The 20,109-nt window shown below is 38.0% G+C and overlaps 1 protein-coding gene across 7 annotated transcripts in view; it reads left to right on the forward strand.

The window, feature by feature from the left end:
* brsk2b (BR serine/threonine kinase 2b) overlaps positions 1–20,109 on the forward strand; it is a 160,277-nt gene that overhangs the window by 110,997 nt on the left and 29,171 nt on the right. For all 7 annotated transcript variants that reach the window (XM_048185154.1, XM_048185156.1, XM_048185158.1 and 4 more), the window contains exons 3-8: positions 414–499; positions 1,632–1,772; positions 6,431–6,547; positions 12,331–12,364; positions 12,459–12,527; positions 19,073–19,219. In XM_048185154.1, the coding sequence (XP_048041111.1) occupies positions 414–499; positions 1,632–1,772; positions 6,431–6,547; positions 12,331–12,364; positions 12,459–12,527; positions 19,073–19,219 (594 nt within the window). The remainder of the gene's footprint in view (positions 1–413; positions 500–1,631; positions 1,773–6,430; positions 6,548–12,330; positions 12,365–12,458; positions 12,528–19,072; positions 19,220–20,109) is intronic.

Genomic DNA, 20,109 nt, shown 5'->3' on the forward strand with positions numbered 1-20,109 from the left:
TTACCACCTCTCAATATAATGTGGGTCTGTTCATGACGACTATGATGATGCTTCACCTTATCATGATACAGTATGTATCCCTTTCTAAAGACTAATGCAGTTAGAGTCCAGTTCATCTGAACTCTTCATCATAGGCTTCTTGTTAATGAGGCACTTGGACTGGTGTATTTCTGCCAGCCATTGTCTTCTTGTTTATTTTCTTGCCAAAATGTGATTAATGGGTTAACCACTTAATGAAAGTGGTGGGATGCTAATTAGGTATGGCTAGGCAAGATAATACCATGCAACATCATTATGCTAGCACAGACTAACCAAAGGTTGTTATTGTAAATGTCTCCTTGTGTTTTACTCTGACCTCATGCTACTGTACTGTATATAAAACTAATAGTTTTTTTTTCTCTCTGTCTCTACAGGTGGAGAGAGAAATAGCTATTCTGAAGCTCATAGAACACCCTCATGTTTTGAAGTTGCACGATGTCTATGAAAATAAGAAATATTTGTGAGTATACACCACTTTTGTTTATCCATGCACCATGCAATGTGTGAGCTGAGTGTGGATCAGTGCCTGGTAAACTGTGTATCTGTATGGAAGAGCGGACACGCTGATATCTCTGGAAATGTGCTTGCGCTCCAGTGGCTGGGCTTAATGTAGGATTCAATAATTGATAAAGGAGCTACCATGGATGCGACCGAGGAATTTGTTTTCTTAATATTCAGATGACACAGACGTATGGCCGGCGAGCTCGTAAAGTATTTGCCTGTGAACATTTTTACACACACAAATCAAGAATGAATCCATCCTTAATTTAAATAACGCTGACAGGTAATCGCATGAGAAAATCCTTTAATCGACTAATAAATCAGACGTCCGCCGTGTCAGTGAGTGTGTTTGTGTGTGTGTTCAAATGTGACTGGGTGTGAATGGAAGTCTGCATGTATCTCATAAATACATGAATGCGTGAGTATGACATAAATGTTTTTGCCCATCAGACAGGCCGATTGCAGGAAGTTGAATGCGCACACATTCACTCCAAAGCAATACAGTCTGAGACTACTGTACATTGAAAATGTTGGGCTTTTTTCCATTTAAATCTTATGGTGAACAAAAAGTTTTGGGAATTTTAAACATTATGGTGTAAAATTGCTAATCAATTAAAATGTTATTTTTAATTTTGGCTTTGGCTCAAATTTGTATATTGATAATATAATTTGTAATGAACAATTTTATTTTATATTAAATATTTCTTGAGCACCAAATCAGCATATTAGTATGATTTCTGTAGGATCATGTGACACTGAAGACTGGAGTAATGATGCTGAAAAGTAATCTTTACCATCACAGGAATTAATTATATTTTAAAATACTTTATATTCAAATAGAAAATTTTAATTGTAAAATGATATTTCACAATAAGTTTCACAACCTACCCCCCGACCCCCCTGTATTTTTATGAAATAAATGCAGCCTTTATGACAAAAGAGACTTTTCTCAAAAACATTTAAAAAAAATCTTACCAAACCCAAACTTTTTAACAGTACTATACTGTATACTGGCATGGCAATAGATCTGTCCTGGGAGTTTCATAGCTGCAGTTTATCAAAATCTCTTATCCCCTGCTTGTTTTCCACAGATATTTGGTTCTAGAGCACGTGTCAGGTGGAGAGCTCTTTGATTACCTGGTAAAGAAGGGCAGGTTAACACCCAAAGAGGCCAGGAAGTTCTTCAGACAGATCATCTCTGCGCTGGACTTCTGCCACAGTCACTCTATATGGTAAGAATTCTGGACTTCATTGCTGTGTTAAAATCTCTGTTTACGGGGCATCAAAATCCTTTATTTTGAGCATTCAAAGCTTGGCACACTCTCATTATTTTGGTTCAAGAAAGTCAAATGTGTTGGTTTTGTTGTCGCTAACATTTTTTGTTTGTTTTCATACATCATGTATAGCCACCAGCTGTTGTCGTCCAAAGTGTTGTACTGCTGTTGTCTCATTTATTATGCATGGTCAAAGCTCAAGTGAAGCATTTTTCAATCATTACAAAGCATTATGAATACTAAATATCATCATATTGAGATATTGCTATTTTGCAGATTTGGAAAAGTTTCTAGCCACACACTCACACACACTTTCTGGGTCAAAGATTAATGGCTCGCCTCCAGTGCAACTAACAGAAAAGTAGAGTTTTTATCACTGAGTGTATCCTTAAGCCTTTTCTCTCCACATCTTTGAGATATAAATGAAAAATATGCTCAAATTTTCTCTGTATGCTTTTTCTCAATCTTTTCTGTCTATAGAGCCAAGAGGGTTTCAATTAGCCGTACAACAACTGGAAATAATAAAAGTTTTTGCCTTCTTACACAGTTCCTGGGATTTTCAAACAATTTTAAGCTGAAATACTGGGAAACAAATCCTTCATCTTCACTCCAGCATAGTTTGTATTGAAACAATTATACAATTAATGTGGTAATTATGAAGTGTGTTGTGGTAATGACCTACTCAATAAATATGTTTAAAAAGTAATTTAGTTCAGTTGTGGTAATGGTAAATTATGCTTGTTTGAACTTCTCTTGCTGATGGATCATGGTAGAAATTGTGTAAAAAGTGTGTTTTGGAAAGGCAGCAAAAAGTGTTGCAATACAGAGAAATAGCTTTATGGGCACCAGTTTATTTTATTATTCTTTATTAATAAGTGATGTCTGGATCATCAAATATTTTTATTTATTTTATTTTCTATTGGATCATTTGAAACATCATTTGAAACATACATTTGATATATATATATATTTTTTTTTTTTATATATATATATATAATATATATAGACTATACTACAATTAGCTGTCTAATTTTTAAGCTGGATGTGTTCTGGCAATAAGAAATAAACACTTCATAATTGACAGTGTCTGAAATAATGTATACTTACTGTGGTCAGTTTTCAGAATTTCACGTTGATTATTATATAGAAATCCTTCATCCTCCATCATTATTTTATTTAGTGACTTTAGGATACAATCTTGCATTATGTTGGGAAAATAAAGTGTGGTTTCTCAAATTTTACTTATAAATTGTGTAAATGAAAATGGTCCCTTTTCAAAGTTTGAACCTGTCCAACTAACCCAGTATTACTTTACAGAACTTCATAAATTATACCTTAGGAACAGTGACAAACTAGACAGTTGGACACCAGCCTGTTTTCTACTGTAGTCCTAAATGTGCTTTCATCTACGAGAAGTTCACTTCAACTTTTTAAAACTTTAAGAGCTATCGCTAATGCTAATAATGATTCTGTTTGAATTCTCACGACCATATCCTCTTCATATGCTAATATACTAATGCACTGAAGGGGCAGCCATTAGCACAATATTTGCATCTGTTTACCATGCGCTTCAGCAGGCGCTCAGCCTAATGAAGACTGCTGCATGCTTCCAGCACAGCTCAACTAGCTGATGGATGGTTTGAAGGCCTTTCTCGATAGGTGATGGAAAGCATTGAATAAACAGTAGAGCAGGGAGGCATCACTCGTTCTTTCCTCTGCTCATTCGCAGCCATTTTCCTCTCTGGGGTTTGAAACCACCACACAGATTATGTTCTGTGGTGATGTCAGCCTTTTGCTATCACTGCATTCACAGGGATAAAATTATGGCTTTCTGGCCCTACTGTGAGGGCAGTCAGAAACAATAAAGTCATCAGCCTTTTACAGTATATGATGCAAGTGCTGTCAAGTACACAAGGTTGTTAGAGAGGAACAAGAATAGAGTTGAGCCAAGTTAACTCTTGTCTAAATTAACTGGACCTGACACATGTGGTTTTCTCTGTTGTGTGATGTAAAGCAGTTGACAGTGTTGGATGGAAAGATTGATATATTTCTGATGCATTTTATGAGTAATGATACTAGCTGCATTAGCAGTGTAAGCACTATTTTAGTGTTTAATGTGTGAGAGTTGATTTGATGATTGGTATATTTATACTATATAGCTTTGCTGCTCCATTCTAGAATAAAAAAATGACGTAGAGGTCAGCAGTGCAGATTAGAGGGCATAGCCTATGTAGTCATGAACTCCAAACTGTAAAAGAAACTGAATAACATAACATTGAAAGTTCTAATAGTTCCAACTTCCAAGATTTAACAGCTTGTTTTTATGACTGTAGTTATTGGTCTGCATATTTCAGTGCTTTTTAAGTGTGGACTGTGTTTACAAAGATGAATGTGCTGTTCTGAGGACATAGACATTAGGAGGACACATAGAGATAGGAAAAGGCACCGAGAGATGGGAGAAAAGTGATATTGCTGACATACTGGTGGTTATTAAAACCTCGACAAATGGACCTTAGCCAGGGTAGACGCCATGTTTTATTTAATGTGAATGAAAATGAGGCTGTGAGCTGTATTTCTGACACAAGTTTCTACTTCACATCATGTTTTATTTGAGCATTCTTGACTATTTTTTCTGATGCTTGATATACTGTCATTTAAAAGCAGAAGTGTGTACAGGATCTATAATATATCCACTTCTGAAGGAACCGTTTGTAGCAATATCATGGTGTAACAGCAACCTCACAGCAGGGTCACTAGTGTTCGCCTCAAGGAGGGATTGTGTTTATCGGTTCCATTAGCTTCTACTTTGTCAAGGAAGATAATGACCACCCATTTCACACCTATGTTAAGTGTATATAGATGGAGGACCATAAAGAAAACGAGTTAAGCTGAATGGAAAGTCGTTGCCCCTTCCTTGTCTTTTGAACTATATTGAGCTCTTAAATCATAAGGTTGGGACAGAGTTGGTGGTATAGTAGTGGGTATGTTTTGGTAACCAGTTTGCCGTATAGAACAAAGGGTCTTCCTTCTGAAGCTATTCAATTTCATTTTGATGCCTTTTCATCCTGAGCATTCATAAATAGACAACGCATAATGAGACTTCCTCGCTCTCAGGCATTATAATGAGAGACAGAGAAGTAAAGTGGCTTAACAGTTAAGGACTAAGTGCTGTTATAGGTTGGCATACAGCATGTTTTGCAAGCTTGAATAGTAATGTATCTGGTTATTGTGTTTAAAACAAGTGGAGTTCATTTGAAAAGGATGTTTATGACTGTGTCTTGCAGTTCCTGATACCCAGAGATCATCCAGTCAGTCCTGCTTCACCCAATCATTCTCTTGCTGGCAGCTAATCAGAAGAGCCTCTCAGTAAACACACACCAGTATTGACTGGAAGCCTCATGCTATCTTTCCATTACAGAGAGATCCTCCTTCTCCTTAGTTGCCTTGGCATGGGAAAGATGACTCAATCTCTGTAAAGAACTTTATTGCTAGTCTGTGTTTAACCTTCACAATAACTTATTTCTGGGTGAAGAGATAGCTGCTTCCAGCAGTCACATTTGTCGTGATAACTTCAACATACAGAGAAGTTTATAGATGAACGTGTGTAGTTTAAAAGCTGCACTTACTACAAATAATGTAGTGATTGTGTTGACTAGTAGAGCAAGAGATTTGACTGAAATGCATTGATAATATTGACAAGATCCCTCACTGACTGTCTTTCTATCTCATGATCAAGTAATTACTGATGGTGACTGGCCAGATGTTTTCATGTCTGCCAGTTCACTATGGTTGCAGATGGTTGATGAGTTCTCAGAATGCTTCGGTGTAATTTTAGTCATTGCGGCAAAAGGAGGACAGTATTTCTGGTTCAAGTCACGTTTCTATTCCACCAACAATTATTGGCCAGTTGTTGTTGCCAAACCATCCCAAATGAAGAGCTTCAGTAAATGCTCATTGGCTCACAGGTCACGATCAGCTCTCTATTGAAAGATACTTGAAATGTACGAGCTGCTTTTTGATCTCTTGGGCCTAAAATGGCCTTGAGTTCCTCGACCACTTTCTTGCTCAGGATGAAAGAGGCTTCGCTTCTTGACACTGGCACAGAAAGCTCTGAATTTATATCTTCAGATCAGAGGATTTTACAATGGTACAAGGAGTCAACATGTTTCCCATGATGTCTGATCAAGAGATTTGGGCCTGAGTCTGATACTGGCAGCTTAAAAATGTAATAAAAAATGTGGTTAAGCTGGAACATTCAATAAAAACACAAACATCTTTATAGACCCATGTGCTCAGTGGAGGTTTACCAGCCAACGAGTGTAATTTTTCAAATATCAGTTACTTTAAATATTAATAAGCAGTACAGCACTTTTATTAAAGTATTTATTTTCTGAGAAATAACAATTAAACTTAGTGCAAAACAACTTATTTTTAAGGATTGTATCTTTTAATGAAGCTTTTTCTTCATTATGATATCTGGACATTTGTTTCGACTTGATAATACATTTTGAAATAATGTAATAAAGAAATGAAAAACATGCTCATCATAGAAGTTATCCACCAAGATGTTTATACTTTAAGCATGTTTTTAATTATTTTTTCCTCATGTTTTGTAGTCACAGAGACCTGAAGCCAGAGAACCTGCTGCTGGATGAGAAGAATAACATCAGGATAGCAGACTTTGGCATGGCTTCTCTACAGGTTGGAGACAGTCTCTTAGAAACCAGCTGTGGGTGAGTCATACTCCATCTACAATTACCAGTATATATGAAGATTGTTTTTCATAAAACCAGGGGAAACCATATTTGGAGCTTAAAGGTGCCCAAGAATGCTTTTTCACAAGATGTAATATAAGTCTAAGGTGTCTCCTGAATGTGTCTGTGAAGTTTCAGCTCAAAATACCCCATAGATTTTTTTAATTAATTTTTTAACTGCCTATTTTGGGGCATCATTAACTATGCACTGATTTTTTCAGCGCGCCGCCCCTTTAATTCGCGTGCTCCCTGCCACACGAGCTCTCGATTATATTACAGCACATTTACAAAGTTCACACAGCTAATATAACCCTCAAATGGATCTTTACAAGATGTTCGTCATGCATGCTGTATGCATGCTTCGAATTATGTGAGTAAAGGCTAACTAACGGCTAATGCTACACTGTTGGAGAGATTTATAAAGAATGAAGTTGTGTTTATGAATTATACAGACTGCAAGTGTTTAAAAATGAAAATAGCGACGGCTCTTGTCTCCGTGAATACAGTAAGAAACAATGGTAACTTTAACCTCATTTAACAGTACATTAGCAACATGCTAATGAAACATTTAGGTAGACAATTTACAAATATCACAAAAAATATCATGCTATCATGGATCATGTCAGTTATTATTGCTCCATCTGCCATTTTCGCTGTTGTTCTTGCTTACCTAGTCTGTTGATTCACCTGTGCAGATCCAGACGTTACTGGCTGCCCTTGTGTAATGCCTTTTATAATGTTGGGAACATGGGCTGGCATATGCAAATATTGGGGCGTACACCCCGACTGTTACGTAACAGTTGGTGTTATGTTGAGATCCGTGTGTTTTCCGGAAGTCTTTTAAACAAATGAGATTTACATAAGAAAGAGAAAACAATGGAGTTTGAAACTCAATGTATGTCTTTTCCATGTACTGAACTCTTGTTATTCAACTATGCCAAGGTAAATTCTAATTTTGAATCTAGGGCACCTTTAAATACGCTGTTTACATTTCATAATCGGGTACCATTATGCTTAATTTAGCTGAAACATTACATGCTAATGTAATTGTTTAATTCTATTCAGAACAAAATACAATACAGGCCTAAAATATCAAATATAAGTTGATTGACTGGATTGACAAGTCCCCTTCACATTAAATGGTTATTGAGAAGAAGAAGAGTGTTTTCTTGAAAAGATGCTTTTGAGAGATTTGGAAAATGTATGAGTCAAAAACTAGCAAAATAACTCCCATTGATAGTCTAACTCACAAATGCACCACTTGGTTTATTTACATGCATCAGTATGATAACAGCCGGAAAAATAGCAAAGTATTAACAACTGATAGCTATAAGTGAAGGACTAAGTCTTGCATTGAGATACTCGGCTGAGCCTGCTTCCACTGTGGCAATTCCTGAAATGCTACTATTAGTGAAAAATATGAATATGATGGCCTGACCCCACTCTGGCTTTCATAGTCCCTGTGAATGTGTAATGCATGCCATTAGAGGCACCATTATCAATGAAAATGAGAGGGCTAGGTGCCAAAGAGCAGAGCATATTATCATGGATAGAGATTAATCAAGACTTTAAAATCCACCCCAAGTGACCAGACCATAGCTTTGACTTCAGTCTGTGTACTTCTGCTCCTATTAGCCATCACTAAAATGGTGCCACGGCTTTGTTGCTTTCCTTCGACTGAGGCGTGCTGTAATTAGGGCCCAAGCGAAAATTCGCGCAGGGCCCTCTTGTTTTTCTAAGGATTATTATTATTTTTTTTTTTTTTTTTTTTTTTTTTTTTTTCCGTCTTCCGGGGCTTTTTGGGGGCCTTAACATGCTCAAAAACTCTTGAAAATTGGCACACACATTGGAATCCGCGGCCAACAGGGCCGGGCAGAAGCTGGTACCCGGGCGTGGCAGGGGGGCTCAACAGCGCCCCCTTGAAAAAGGTCTGAAAATTTGGTCCATATATTAAACACGCTTGCACGTATTAGTCTGAAACTCGGTACACATATAGACCTCATCGGGCCGAACAACTTTCGTGCTCTAAGTTAAACGTCACGCCAACAGGAAGTCAGCTATTAAGGGTTGTTTGAAAAACGCATGCTCTGGAATTTGATATACTCCTCCTAGACGATTAATCCGATCGCCACCAAACTCGGTCAGCATGAAGTCAAGACACTGATGATTAAAAATTGCCAGGGGATTTTTGATATCTCGAACGGTTTGTCCGTGGCGAGGCAACGAATTTATGGCGAGAAAAAGGAAACAGGAAATGTGTTATAACGTCTGCATACATATATTGATCTTTATGAAACTTCACAAGTGTGTTCGTTATAGGAGTCTGATCACATGTATGTGACTATTGTGAGTCAAAGTTATAGCGCCACCAACTGGCAGCAGGAAGTGTATCACTTTTTGAAATGTTTTGAGATCACCCTCTTATTTTTACCTGATTTGCTTCAAACTTCATCAGTGTAATGTCAATACACAGCAGATGTAGACCTATGACAGGATTTTTGATATTTGAAATATTGTTGCCATGGCAACAGGTCAAACTGTAATAATATTCTTGAGTGTTTTTGAGGCTCTTAACATGCTTCAAATTGCATGAAACTCGACACACACATCAATATTGTCAACCAGTAGACATGGACAAAGCCATAGAAATGGGCGTGGTGGAGGGGCTCAGTAGCGCCACCTTTTGACAAAAGTGGGGGGGTTTGTTTTTCCTACAGTCACCAAACTTGGTACACATATTGTTCTCATCAAGCCGGACAATTTTCTAATTTACATTCATTAGCTCCGACCAACAGGAAGTCAGCTATTTTGGTTTGAATGTTAATTTTTTGAAAAAACAGGCTATGAATTTTATACTACTACTCCTACAGGGTTTATCCAATTTACACCAAGCTTTTTTTAACTTGTTGCTAACACATTGAAGTTGTTTAATTGCAAACGGATTTTGGATATCTCAAACGGTTTGGCCGTGGCGAGGCAACGAATTTATGGCAAGAAAAGGGAAACAAAGTGTTATAACTTCTGCATACATTAATTGATTTTGATGAAACTTCGGCTTAGTCTTCGTTGTACAAGGCTGATCACATGGATGTGACTATTGTGATTCAAAGTCATAGCGCCACCAACTGGAAGCAGAAAATGTGTCACTTTCAGCATACATTGAGATCACCCTCTTATTTTTACCTGATTTGCTTCAAAATTCATCAGAATAATGTTAAAACTTGGCACATGTAATCCTTTGAAAATGGGCAGGGAGGAGGGGCTCTATAGTGGCACCTTGTAGTGCAGTAAATGTGGAGTGAATTTGACATAGTCCTTTGATGTTTAACCGTTTTAAGTGCCTATTGCCCGCTGTGCACAGTTGCCCTGAAGCCACCGGGGTGGCGGTGCCACCGGGCTTGGGCCCGCCATCGCTGCTCGCAGCTATATTTATTGATTGTGACTTTCTCATCTCTAGGCACAGATATGGCAGTTTTTAATTAAACGCATTCATCTTTAGTCTCCTCGTATGATGTCTGCTTGACACAAATGTATTCTGTTTACCACGGTTAATGGACTCCAATTGAATTTGAAAGGGGCAGACCCATCGCATATGAACACAGAAAGGCAGGAAGACCAACACAGCCTCCCAGTCATACCTCTGCTCTGTGCCAGGCATTCATTCATTGGTGTATCTGAGGCTTATTGCTTGGCTAACGGATGGACTGACCTAATTTTAAAATAGTTTTAGTTCTGAAAGTCTCTGCCATATTTGCAACCCAATGGTAATTTTAAGTGAAGGGGTGGTTACATAAAAATGGACGCTTGGAATTTAAGTCAATTTAATTAGATCCCCCTCCAGAACCTTCATTCAAGTGAAACTAGATTACCCACAATTCCCTAGTACCACTGGTCATATTTGGACCATTACTCCGGGACCCCTAAGCTTGCAAGTTTTGATAATAACATCAAAGAAACTTTTCTTTGCCGCTTCTTGTTCTCTGAGGCATAACCAGCACTAACTAACTAGCACAAAGTCAGATAAGCTCAGAGTAAAAGCCATGGTAATTTAATAAGAAAAATAGAGTCAGTTTCAGTGTATTTGACTCCTTAACCAGCTTCGCTCAAGTCAGACAAACAGCGCTTTAGGAATAACAAAATATCTTCGAAAATTATGATCCACATCTTGGTCTAAATGAGTAAGTTCTTTCCATCAGGGTCTTTTCACAACAGCTTAATCACCCCCGTGGCTTCCCTGATTTGCCATATCAATCCTCCCTCATGTTCCTATCATAGGGGATATCCATGACACACATCAGGATTCTGCAGGGGGGAAAAAAAAAAATCATGCTGGAACTGTTATTGTGGATTTGTTTGCAAGATAATGAGGCAGAGAGTATCTGTTTATAGTGCATCACATGAGTTTCTTAATGTGGTCTTGTGAACTTTTTGACTGTTCGGGAGTAGCATTGTAAGGTCATGGTAATTAACTAAATGCCCTGTCACAGGGGATCTGTTTTTAAAGGGTAAAGCAAATATACTATTGCTAAATATGGAGTTGATTTTTTTGGTAACACTTTACAAGTTTCAGTTCATATTAGTTAATGCATTAGGTATCTTGAACTACCACTAAACAACATCATTTATTAATGTAGGTTAATGTTAATTTAAACATGTACAAAGGCATTTTTAACATTGAAGTTGTATAAATAATGCCAAATTTACACTGAAAGGTGGCCAAGAAGCGCTTCTGAAGTGGCATTAGGTTTACGCAGAATGGTTAATGCTGCTCAGAGATAGCATAAATGCTTTTACACAGCAATTACAACTGTATACTCTGATACTAAGAGCTACGGCGGGTCAGAGCAGGCATAATTTAGATTACCTTTTATATGGCTTTATGTCTTTATACTGAATTTTGATAAGGCACAGATGGTCTTAACTTGGCAGTGTTATTAACAATGACCAATAGTGTATTTATAAATGAACATTGACCTGGATTAATAAATGCTGTAAACATGTTGTTTATTTTTAGTTCATAATATTTAATGCATTTAAAATGAAACTTTATTGTATAGTGTTATTTTATAATGGCACACTCAGTGTGTGAAAAAATAACCGTGCAAAACAAATGCATCTATGACATATTCACAGAAACTATAATACTTTGTTTCATCACATTATTTTGATAGTAATAGCTTATATTTCTTTTCACCCAGAATAAATGAGGCACCAGCTATGTGTAAAATGGGCACAAAAGCAAATTGAAATTGCTGAGTGAGAGCATTAACACTACATTTAGTATAAAAACCTTGCAATTTGGTGTTGGAAACAGCAATAATAGCTTTATCTTACAGTGAGCAGTAAGCAGAGAAAATAAACCATTACATTAATGTAACACAGGCTGCATAATGGTATATTACACCTGCAATGAAGAATCAGGCATTTATAGAGATGTGTTGAAAAATGGTGAACTGCTTCTGATGATGTGCAATGCCGTTTAAATGCATTACACAATTCAAATGATTACATGCCTGTTTTACACTCCCAGCAGAAAGTTATTACAATATAATGTTATATTATTGGATCATTTGACAATAGCATGTATAGGGTGGTTAGACATAGGGCTGTTTGTCAGAAAGGATGGTGTGAAGTTCCTCATGCAAATCACAAGGAGTTATTACTGAATTAGTGTACTGCATGTTTCCTCAATGTATAAGCCCTCTAATGGGTGTTTTTGCCAAGGTTGGGTGAGGATGACATATTGTTCTGTTTTCTTTCAGATCCCCACACTATGCCTGTCCAGAGGTTATAAGGGTAAGTGCGTGCTCTCAGTGGCATCTCTCATAATTGGGCTTGAATCTCTTTCTTTCCACTTTAACTTCTCTCTCTCTCTCTCGCTCTCTGACAGGGGGAGAAATATGATGGCAGGAAAGCTGATGTATGGAGCTGTGGAGTCATTCTCTTTGCACTTTTGGTGGTGAGTGAAAGCTTTTTGTGTCAGAGACTTCATTTTGTGTCTCATAATTTTGCTGTAATGTAGCCCTCTGCTCTTATGACAAATTTGAGCCTCTCAGCAGCATGCAATGGAAAAAAGAATTCCCCTGTGCAAGTCTATCAGAGGATGTGGGAGAATCCAGACAAAGATATTTCAATGCTGGCTAATCAGCTAAGCAAGAGTTGGATTTTAAGAGTATCAAGGTGTTATACCAGCTCTGTAGTAAGAGCTCAAAAGATTGACAACACCAAACTCCACTATGGTTTCCCACTCCAGCTGGTGAATCATCTTTATATCAGACATAAGTGAGATCAGCTCTTTTTTATTCATCATGCTGAGTGTTTCATGAATCTACTTTTATCTTCTTACTCTTCCTTACTTAGACTGTAAAAGATTTCAAGATCTTGGAGGAGGGGATTAAACTATAATTTGAGTGGTGTGCTTTTGTCAAACCTTTAAAAATCTCTTTTTGGGGTTGGCAAGGTTTTTTAATGTTTTTGAAAGAAGTCTTTTATGCTCACGAAGGCTGCAAAATACAGTAAAATACAGTAAAAACAGTAATATTGAGAAATATTATTCTAATTTAAAATTTAAGATTTATTTCTTACTAAATTATAATATGTAATTTATTCCTGTGATGGCAAAGCTGAATTTTCAGCATGAATACTCCAGTCTTCAGTGTCACATAATCCTTTAGAAAGCATTTTATGCTGGTGCTCAAGAAACATTTCTTATTGTTGATTTTTTTATTTATTTTCTTATTTTATTATTATGTGTTAATCAGGAGCATTCCAATTTTGCATGTAGGTGTTACTAATCTTTGAGTGGAGTTAACCTGTGGCAAATTCAATTGAATGGGTATGATTTGGAAAGGCACACGCCTCTCAATAAAAGGTCCGTCATCTGAAAATGCATATCAGAGCAAAAACCAAGCCATGAGGTCAAAAGAACTGCCTGTAGAGCTCAGAAACAGGATTGTGTCAAGAATGGTTCATAGAAGCATGTAGCCTCCATAATCCTAAATGCATGAAGTTTGTAACAACCAGGACTCTTCTTAGAGCTGGCCTCTTGGCCAAACTGAACTATTGATGGAGAAGGAAAATATAGAGATTACCTTAAAGAAAACCTAGTCCGGACTCCGGAGCATTCAGAACCTCGGATTGGGCAGAAGGTTCACCTTTCAATTGGATAATGACCCTAAGCACACAACTAAGACAACGCAAGATTGGCTTATGGACAGCTGGATGTTGAATGAACTGAATGGGCAGCTTGTGCTTGAACCCAATCGAACATCTCTGGAGAAACCAGAAAATGGCTGTCCACCGACGGTCCTCATCCAACCTGACAGAGCTTGAGAGGATCTGAGGTGAAGAATGGCATAAAATCACCAAATGCAGATGTGTAAAGCATGTTGCTTAATACTCAAACATTTGAGGCTGTAAAGGTGCTTCAACTAAGTAGTGAGTTAAGGGTTTGAATACTTATGCAATGTGCTTATTTCAGTTTTTCCTTTTTTAATAAATTTTCAATAAAGTCACAAATCTGTTTTTTGCTTTGTCATTATGGTTTATGGAGTGTAGATTGAAAGTAATTTAAAGTAGTTTAACATAAGGTAGGTTAAACTACACAACTGAGGTGGGGGGAGTGAATATATCCACTCTCATTACCCACAACTGAGGTGCCCTTGAGTAAGGCAGGACTCTTTCTAGAACTCCCTGGGCTTCAGCAAAAACGGCTGCCCGCTGCTCGGGGTGTGTGTTCACGGTGTGTGTGTGTGTGTGTGTGTGTGTGCATTCACTACTCACTGCTGTGTGTGTGCTAGGGCTGCACGATTAATCGCATGCTATTCTCACGCGCATTTCGTCAGTAAAGCCGGAGTAGTAGAGCCGTAGGTCACTGAAAAGCCACGCAATATCGCGTTCATATCGCAGATGAATCGCCTGCGATAATGAACGCGATATTGCGTGGCTTGTCCGTGAACTACGGCTCCGTCTATTAAAAGGCGCTGCGTTTAAAAACAGGTGATGGCGATTTAGCGGTAATCAGGGAACCGGCTTTACTGACGAAATGCGCGTGAGAATAGCATGCGATTAATCGTGCAGCCCTAGTGTGTGCACTTGAATGGGTGAAATGCAGAGCACAAATTCCAAATATGGGACATCATACTTGGTCACACGTCACGTCACTCACTCACTGTAGTAACAACAAAATCTGAAAAAAATATGATGTATGAATACATACATCGTATGAATACATTCGCACGGCACTGAATATACTCAGTAATGTGTGAGTATGAACTGAATCCACCGAAAACACTATCAGCTGATTTTTAACTGCTATGTGTCGTTTAACCTCAAAGTGATTGGCTGCCATTCTACATTTTTTTGCCTCGTATTTGCAAGTTAATCATTCCTTAACATTTTGACATTCTCACTGCTTATGCTAGGTTCACACATATTTCGTTCGCAGTGCGTATGTGGTGCATATTTTTTTCATGCTCATGTTAACAGGTCAGTACATTCACACTGCACACGAATGCGGTCTGGCAATGCATTCCAGGAGTCATGCGTATGCATCAGTGCAGCAATCATTTCCGTTTCCCAGTCTATTTTTGCTGTGCCGCATGCACTGAATGAAAGTGACGCACTGTAAAGTGGCACATTGTTCACAGAAAAATAACATGAAAATGTAGTAATTTCACCATAAATGTATATAATTAAATTCTACTGTGTTTCAGAGTCAACATATGGCTATTTGCCCTGGGTAAAGCAAGGAAAATTACACCTTACATCATATTTAGATAAGCAAGGGAACAATGAATGGATCTCGTCTCTTTGTGGAGGTGGGAAAAAAAGGTTCTTTATGACCCACAGGATTTCTTGTATAAAGATTTAAATGCAAATGAAAAGTCATGAGAGTCGGCTGTTTAAAATGTTTGTCTTTTTAACATAAGAAAAGTACATATTTAAATGTTTTGCCACTTGCTTGAGCAACTTAATATACAGTGGGTACGGAAAGTATTCAGACCCCCTTAAATTTTTCGCTCTTTGTTATATTGCAGCCATTTGCTAAAATCATTTAAGTTCATTTTTTTTCCACATTAATGTACACACAGCACCCCACATTGACAGAATAACACAGAATTGTTGACATTTTTGCAGATTTATTAAAAAAGAAAAAATTAAATATCACATGGTCCTAAGTATTCAGACCCTTTGCTCAGTATTTAGTAGAAGCACCCTTTTGATCTAATACAGCCGTGAGTCTTTTTGGGAAAGATGCAACAAGTTTTTCACACCTGGATTTGGGGATCCTCTGCCATTCCTCCTTGCAGATCCTCTCCAGTTCTGTCAGGTTGGATGGTAAACGTTGGTAGACAGCCATTTTTAGGTCTCTCCAGAGATGCTCAATTGGGTTTAAGTCAGAGCTCTGGCTGGGCCATTCAAGAACAGTCACGGAGTTGTTGTGAAGCCACTCCTTCGTTATTTTAGCTGTGTGCTTAGGGTCATTGTCTTGTTGGAAGGTAAACCTTCGGCCCATGCTGAGGTCCTGAGCACTCTGGAGAAGGTTTTCGTCCAGGATATCCCTGTACTTGGCCGCATTCATCTTTCCCTCAATTACAACCAGTCGTCCTGTCCCTGCAGCTGAAAAACACCCCACAGCATGATGCTGCCACCACCATGCTTCACTGTTGGGACTGTATTGGACAGGTGATGAGCAGTGCCTGGTTTTCTCCACACATACCGCTTAGAATTAAGGCCAAAATGTTCTATCTTGGTCTCATCGGACCAGAGAATCTTATTTCTCACCATCTTGGAGTACTTCAGGTGTTTTTTTAGCAAACTCCATGCGGGCTTTCATGTGTCTTGCACTGAGGAGAGGCTTCCGTCGGGCCACTCTGCCATAAAGCCCCGACTGGTGGAGGGCTGCAGTGATGGTTGACTTTCTACAACTTTCTCCCATCTCCTGACTGCATCTCTGGAGCTCAGCCACAGTGATCTTTGGGTTCTTCTTTACCTCTCTCACCAAGGCTCTTCTCCCCCGATAGCTCAGTTTGGCCGGATGGCCAGCTCTAGGAAGGGTTCTGGTCATCCCAAACGTCTTCCATTTAAGGATTATGGAGGCCACTGTGCTCTTAGGAACCTTAAGTCCAGCAGAAATTTTTTTGTAACCTTGGCCAGATCTGTGCCTTGCCACAATTCTGTCTCTGAGCTCTTCAGGCAGTTCCTTTGACCTCATGATTCTCATTTGCTCTGACATGCACTGTGAGCTGTAAGGTCTTATATAGACAGGTGTGTGGCTTTCCTAATCAAGTCCAATCAGTATAATCAAACACAGCTGGACTCAAATGAAGGTGTAGAACCATCTCAAGGATGATCAGAAGAAATGGACAGCACCTGAGTTAAATATATGACTGACACAGCAAAGGGTCTGAATACTTAGGACCATGTGATATTTCAGTTTTTCTTTTTTAATAAATCTGCAAAAATGTCAACAATTCTGTGTTTTTCTGTCAATATGGGGTGCTGTGTGTACATTAATGAGGAAAAAAAAATAACTTAAATGATTTTAGCAAATGGCTGCAATATAACAAAGAGTGAAAAATTGAAGGGGGTCTGAATACTTTCCGTACCCACTGTATATCTATATAGAAATAATACATTCATAATAATTGAATAATTTGTTGTTTAAATTTAGTGCATTTAAACATGAATACGTCTATGAAAGATTATATAACAGTCTGTGAAAAAAAGAGAATCACAATGCTGAAACAACATTTTTAGTAACAATAACATAATGAATAAATGTTGTGTTTGTGGTATACAGCTGCCGATCAGTTGCGCACTGCAAACGCGTCATATTTGAAAGCACAATGAGCCTGTGCTGCTTCTGCACTGCATACGTACTACAATACGTACTGCATACCCACTGCAAACGAGTATGTGTGAATCTGCTGTTACTCGGCACCGCTGTCAATCCCACAATCCCCCATGCAAGCCTGCTGCTCAGCTCTAGTATCTGAAAATGCTTGCTCATCTCTGCTTAGCTCTGTGCCAGTGGACACGTATGGTAACACAAAGCTGTGTATCAACTTTACAACTTTCTGATCCATGCTTGTTTCACTTTTCCAATATCAAATTTCTGAGACAAATGGCACTAGCTTATAATTAAATCGTTCTCAAACCAGACAACAACTCTGATTCTCTGAACGCAGACGGCCTGTTTTGATACTGGATAATCAAGCTGGTCCGAGTGTAATTACTGTTCAAGACCAAGAGCCCAACACAATCCCATCCCAACAGAACATTTTCCCCCAGCGAAATTGGAAAGCCAATTGATTCCCTGTTCTCTATTGTGTTTGTGTGCTCCATTATAACGGCTTTCTCTTCACAAACCAATCAAATTATTCCTGCATATCCCAGGAACCTGTTCTTTGATCTTTGAGTGCTCAAAGACCTTTCATTAGAGATATAATCTGCATTCTTTTTTATTTATCTTCTCTCTACTTTGCTAATTTTTGCTTGATTATATCATCTTTTACGTGGCCCTGTCGTCAGTCATGCTTGTGAATTTTCTGTGTCATTTATCAAGCGCTGACATCTCAGTAATGTCAGGGGCCCTGATGGGTCTCTCTGATGTGAAAATGATGAAGTGTATCTGGCACAAAACAAAGCTAATTATCAAAGCACAATCATCTCACTATGCCAGCCTTTTCTTTATTTATTTTGCATCCTACTTCCTGTGTAGATATGCTTTATGAAGCTCTCTAAATTATAGTGGGGTGCTTTCTCTTTGTCAAAGCATTCATCACTTATATTTCTTCAATTTTTCCACTATTTTTTTAAGGTATACGGCTATGCCCCTCTGTAATTCCAAAATCTGAAGAGGAAACATGAAAAAAAATGTTCATTTTTGTAGTGTTCTTGTAGTGTTCTAGTGTTTTTTAATGTTCAAAAGTCTGGGGTCAGTAATATTTTTGTAAGGAATGAATACTTATTTAGCAAGGATGCATTAAATTGATCAAAATTGACTGTAAAAATGTTTACATTGCTACAAAAAATATATATATTTCAAATAAATTCTGTTTTTCAACTTTATTCATCAAAGAATCTTAAAATATTGATGAAATAGGAAATGTTTCTTATTTCTGCAGGATCATGTGACACTGAAGACTAAAGTAAATACAGGAATAAATTGCATTTTAAAATATATTCAAATAGAAAAGTTATTTTTAATTGTAATAGTATTTCATAATATTACTGTTTTTCTTATATATATGATCAAATAAATGCAGCCTTGGTGAGCATAAGAGGCATCAAAGATATGCCAAAACAAGAAAACAAAAATTACATGAAATAATGACCCAAAACATGATTAAAATTTTCATGTTTGGGGGTACCAAAAGTAATTTAAGTATCAACCATTGAAAAATACATATTGGTTGACATTAATATTGGGGGGATTTTGTCCCTCTCACTAATTGTGAGTGCTATAGTTCTGACATTTACTATATTTCTGTCTGTCAGGGTGCTTTGCCATTCGACGATGACAACCTGAGGAACTTGCTGGAGAAAGTGAAGCTCGGGGTCTTTCACATGCCCCATTTCATTCCTCCAGACTGCCAGAACCTCCTGAGGGGGATGATCGAGGTGGACGCCACCAAACGTCTCACGGTCAGATTTTTGACAATTTCATCAATGTTCAAACCTTCTAAAACCTGATAACATAAGAGTTTCTAAAACAGATTTCTCTAAAATAGTTCATGTGGCCTATGGAATCATAGGTGGTGACAGCTTACATGTGCACTACACTGTCTAAACATGCTGGTTGGCTGTTCAGTTCTACAGACATTTACAGTATATTAAGCTGATTTGTCTTAAATAAGTGTTATGAGTCTGAGAACTCTTCTGCTTTTGAGCTGTCACTTCAGGTCAACACACTGCAGAACTAATCCAGCCATCCTGTCTGTCCAGATCTCACACATTAGCTTCAAAATGCTTGCGTGTCTGCGCTTCTGTCTATCTCTTTCTTTCTTTCTCTCTCTCTTTCATGGTCTCCTCGTCTCTCTGCTCTTCTCCCTTAGCTACTGTTTTCATTGTTCTGCTTCGGAGCAGCCCCCCTTTTCCCTTTAATATGCTAGAGTGACAAGAGGTTTATAAGCTTGTCCTAACCAACCCTTTGAAATGCTCCAGTTTCCTTCTTTGCTTTCCAGAGAAAACAGATAGCTGTCTTCACTGCCCACATCTCTCAGTGATTGAAAACAATAGTGCTCTCCTAGGAAGGATCCAAACATAGCCCATTTCCTGTGTGGTTTGTCAGTTATATAAAAGAGATCTTTTGTATGATTCCAGAGTGGGAAGGAAGTTGATACTGTCTTATTGCCAGTTTGAAATATTATCTTATAGATCCAGTTAAAACAATCCAATAGAGTATTGCTGAGTACTAAAAGTAGTACAGTTTTACAAAAATGTGGACAATGTATCATTATAGTTTCTTGAACACCAGCACACATTGTCAGCACACATTCAATGGGGAGTTCATAATAATGAATAAAGAATAATGG

This window comes from Megalobrama amblycephala, linkage group LG3, assembly GCF_018812025.1.
Source record: "Megalobrama amblycephala isolate DHTTF-2021 linkage group LG3, ASM1881202v1, whole genome shotgun sequence".
NCBI classification, from domain to species: domain Eukaryota; kingdom Metazoa; phylum Chordata; class Actinopteri; order Cypriniformes; family Xenocyprididae; genus Megalobrama; species Megalobrama amblycephala.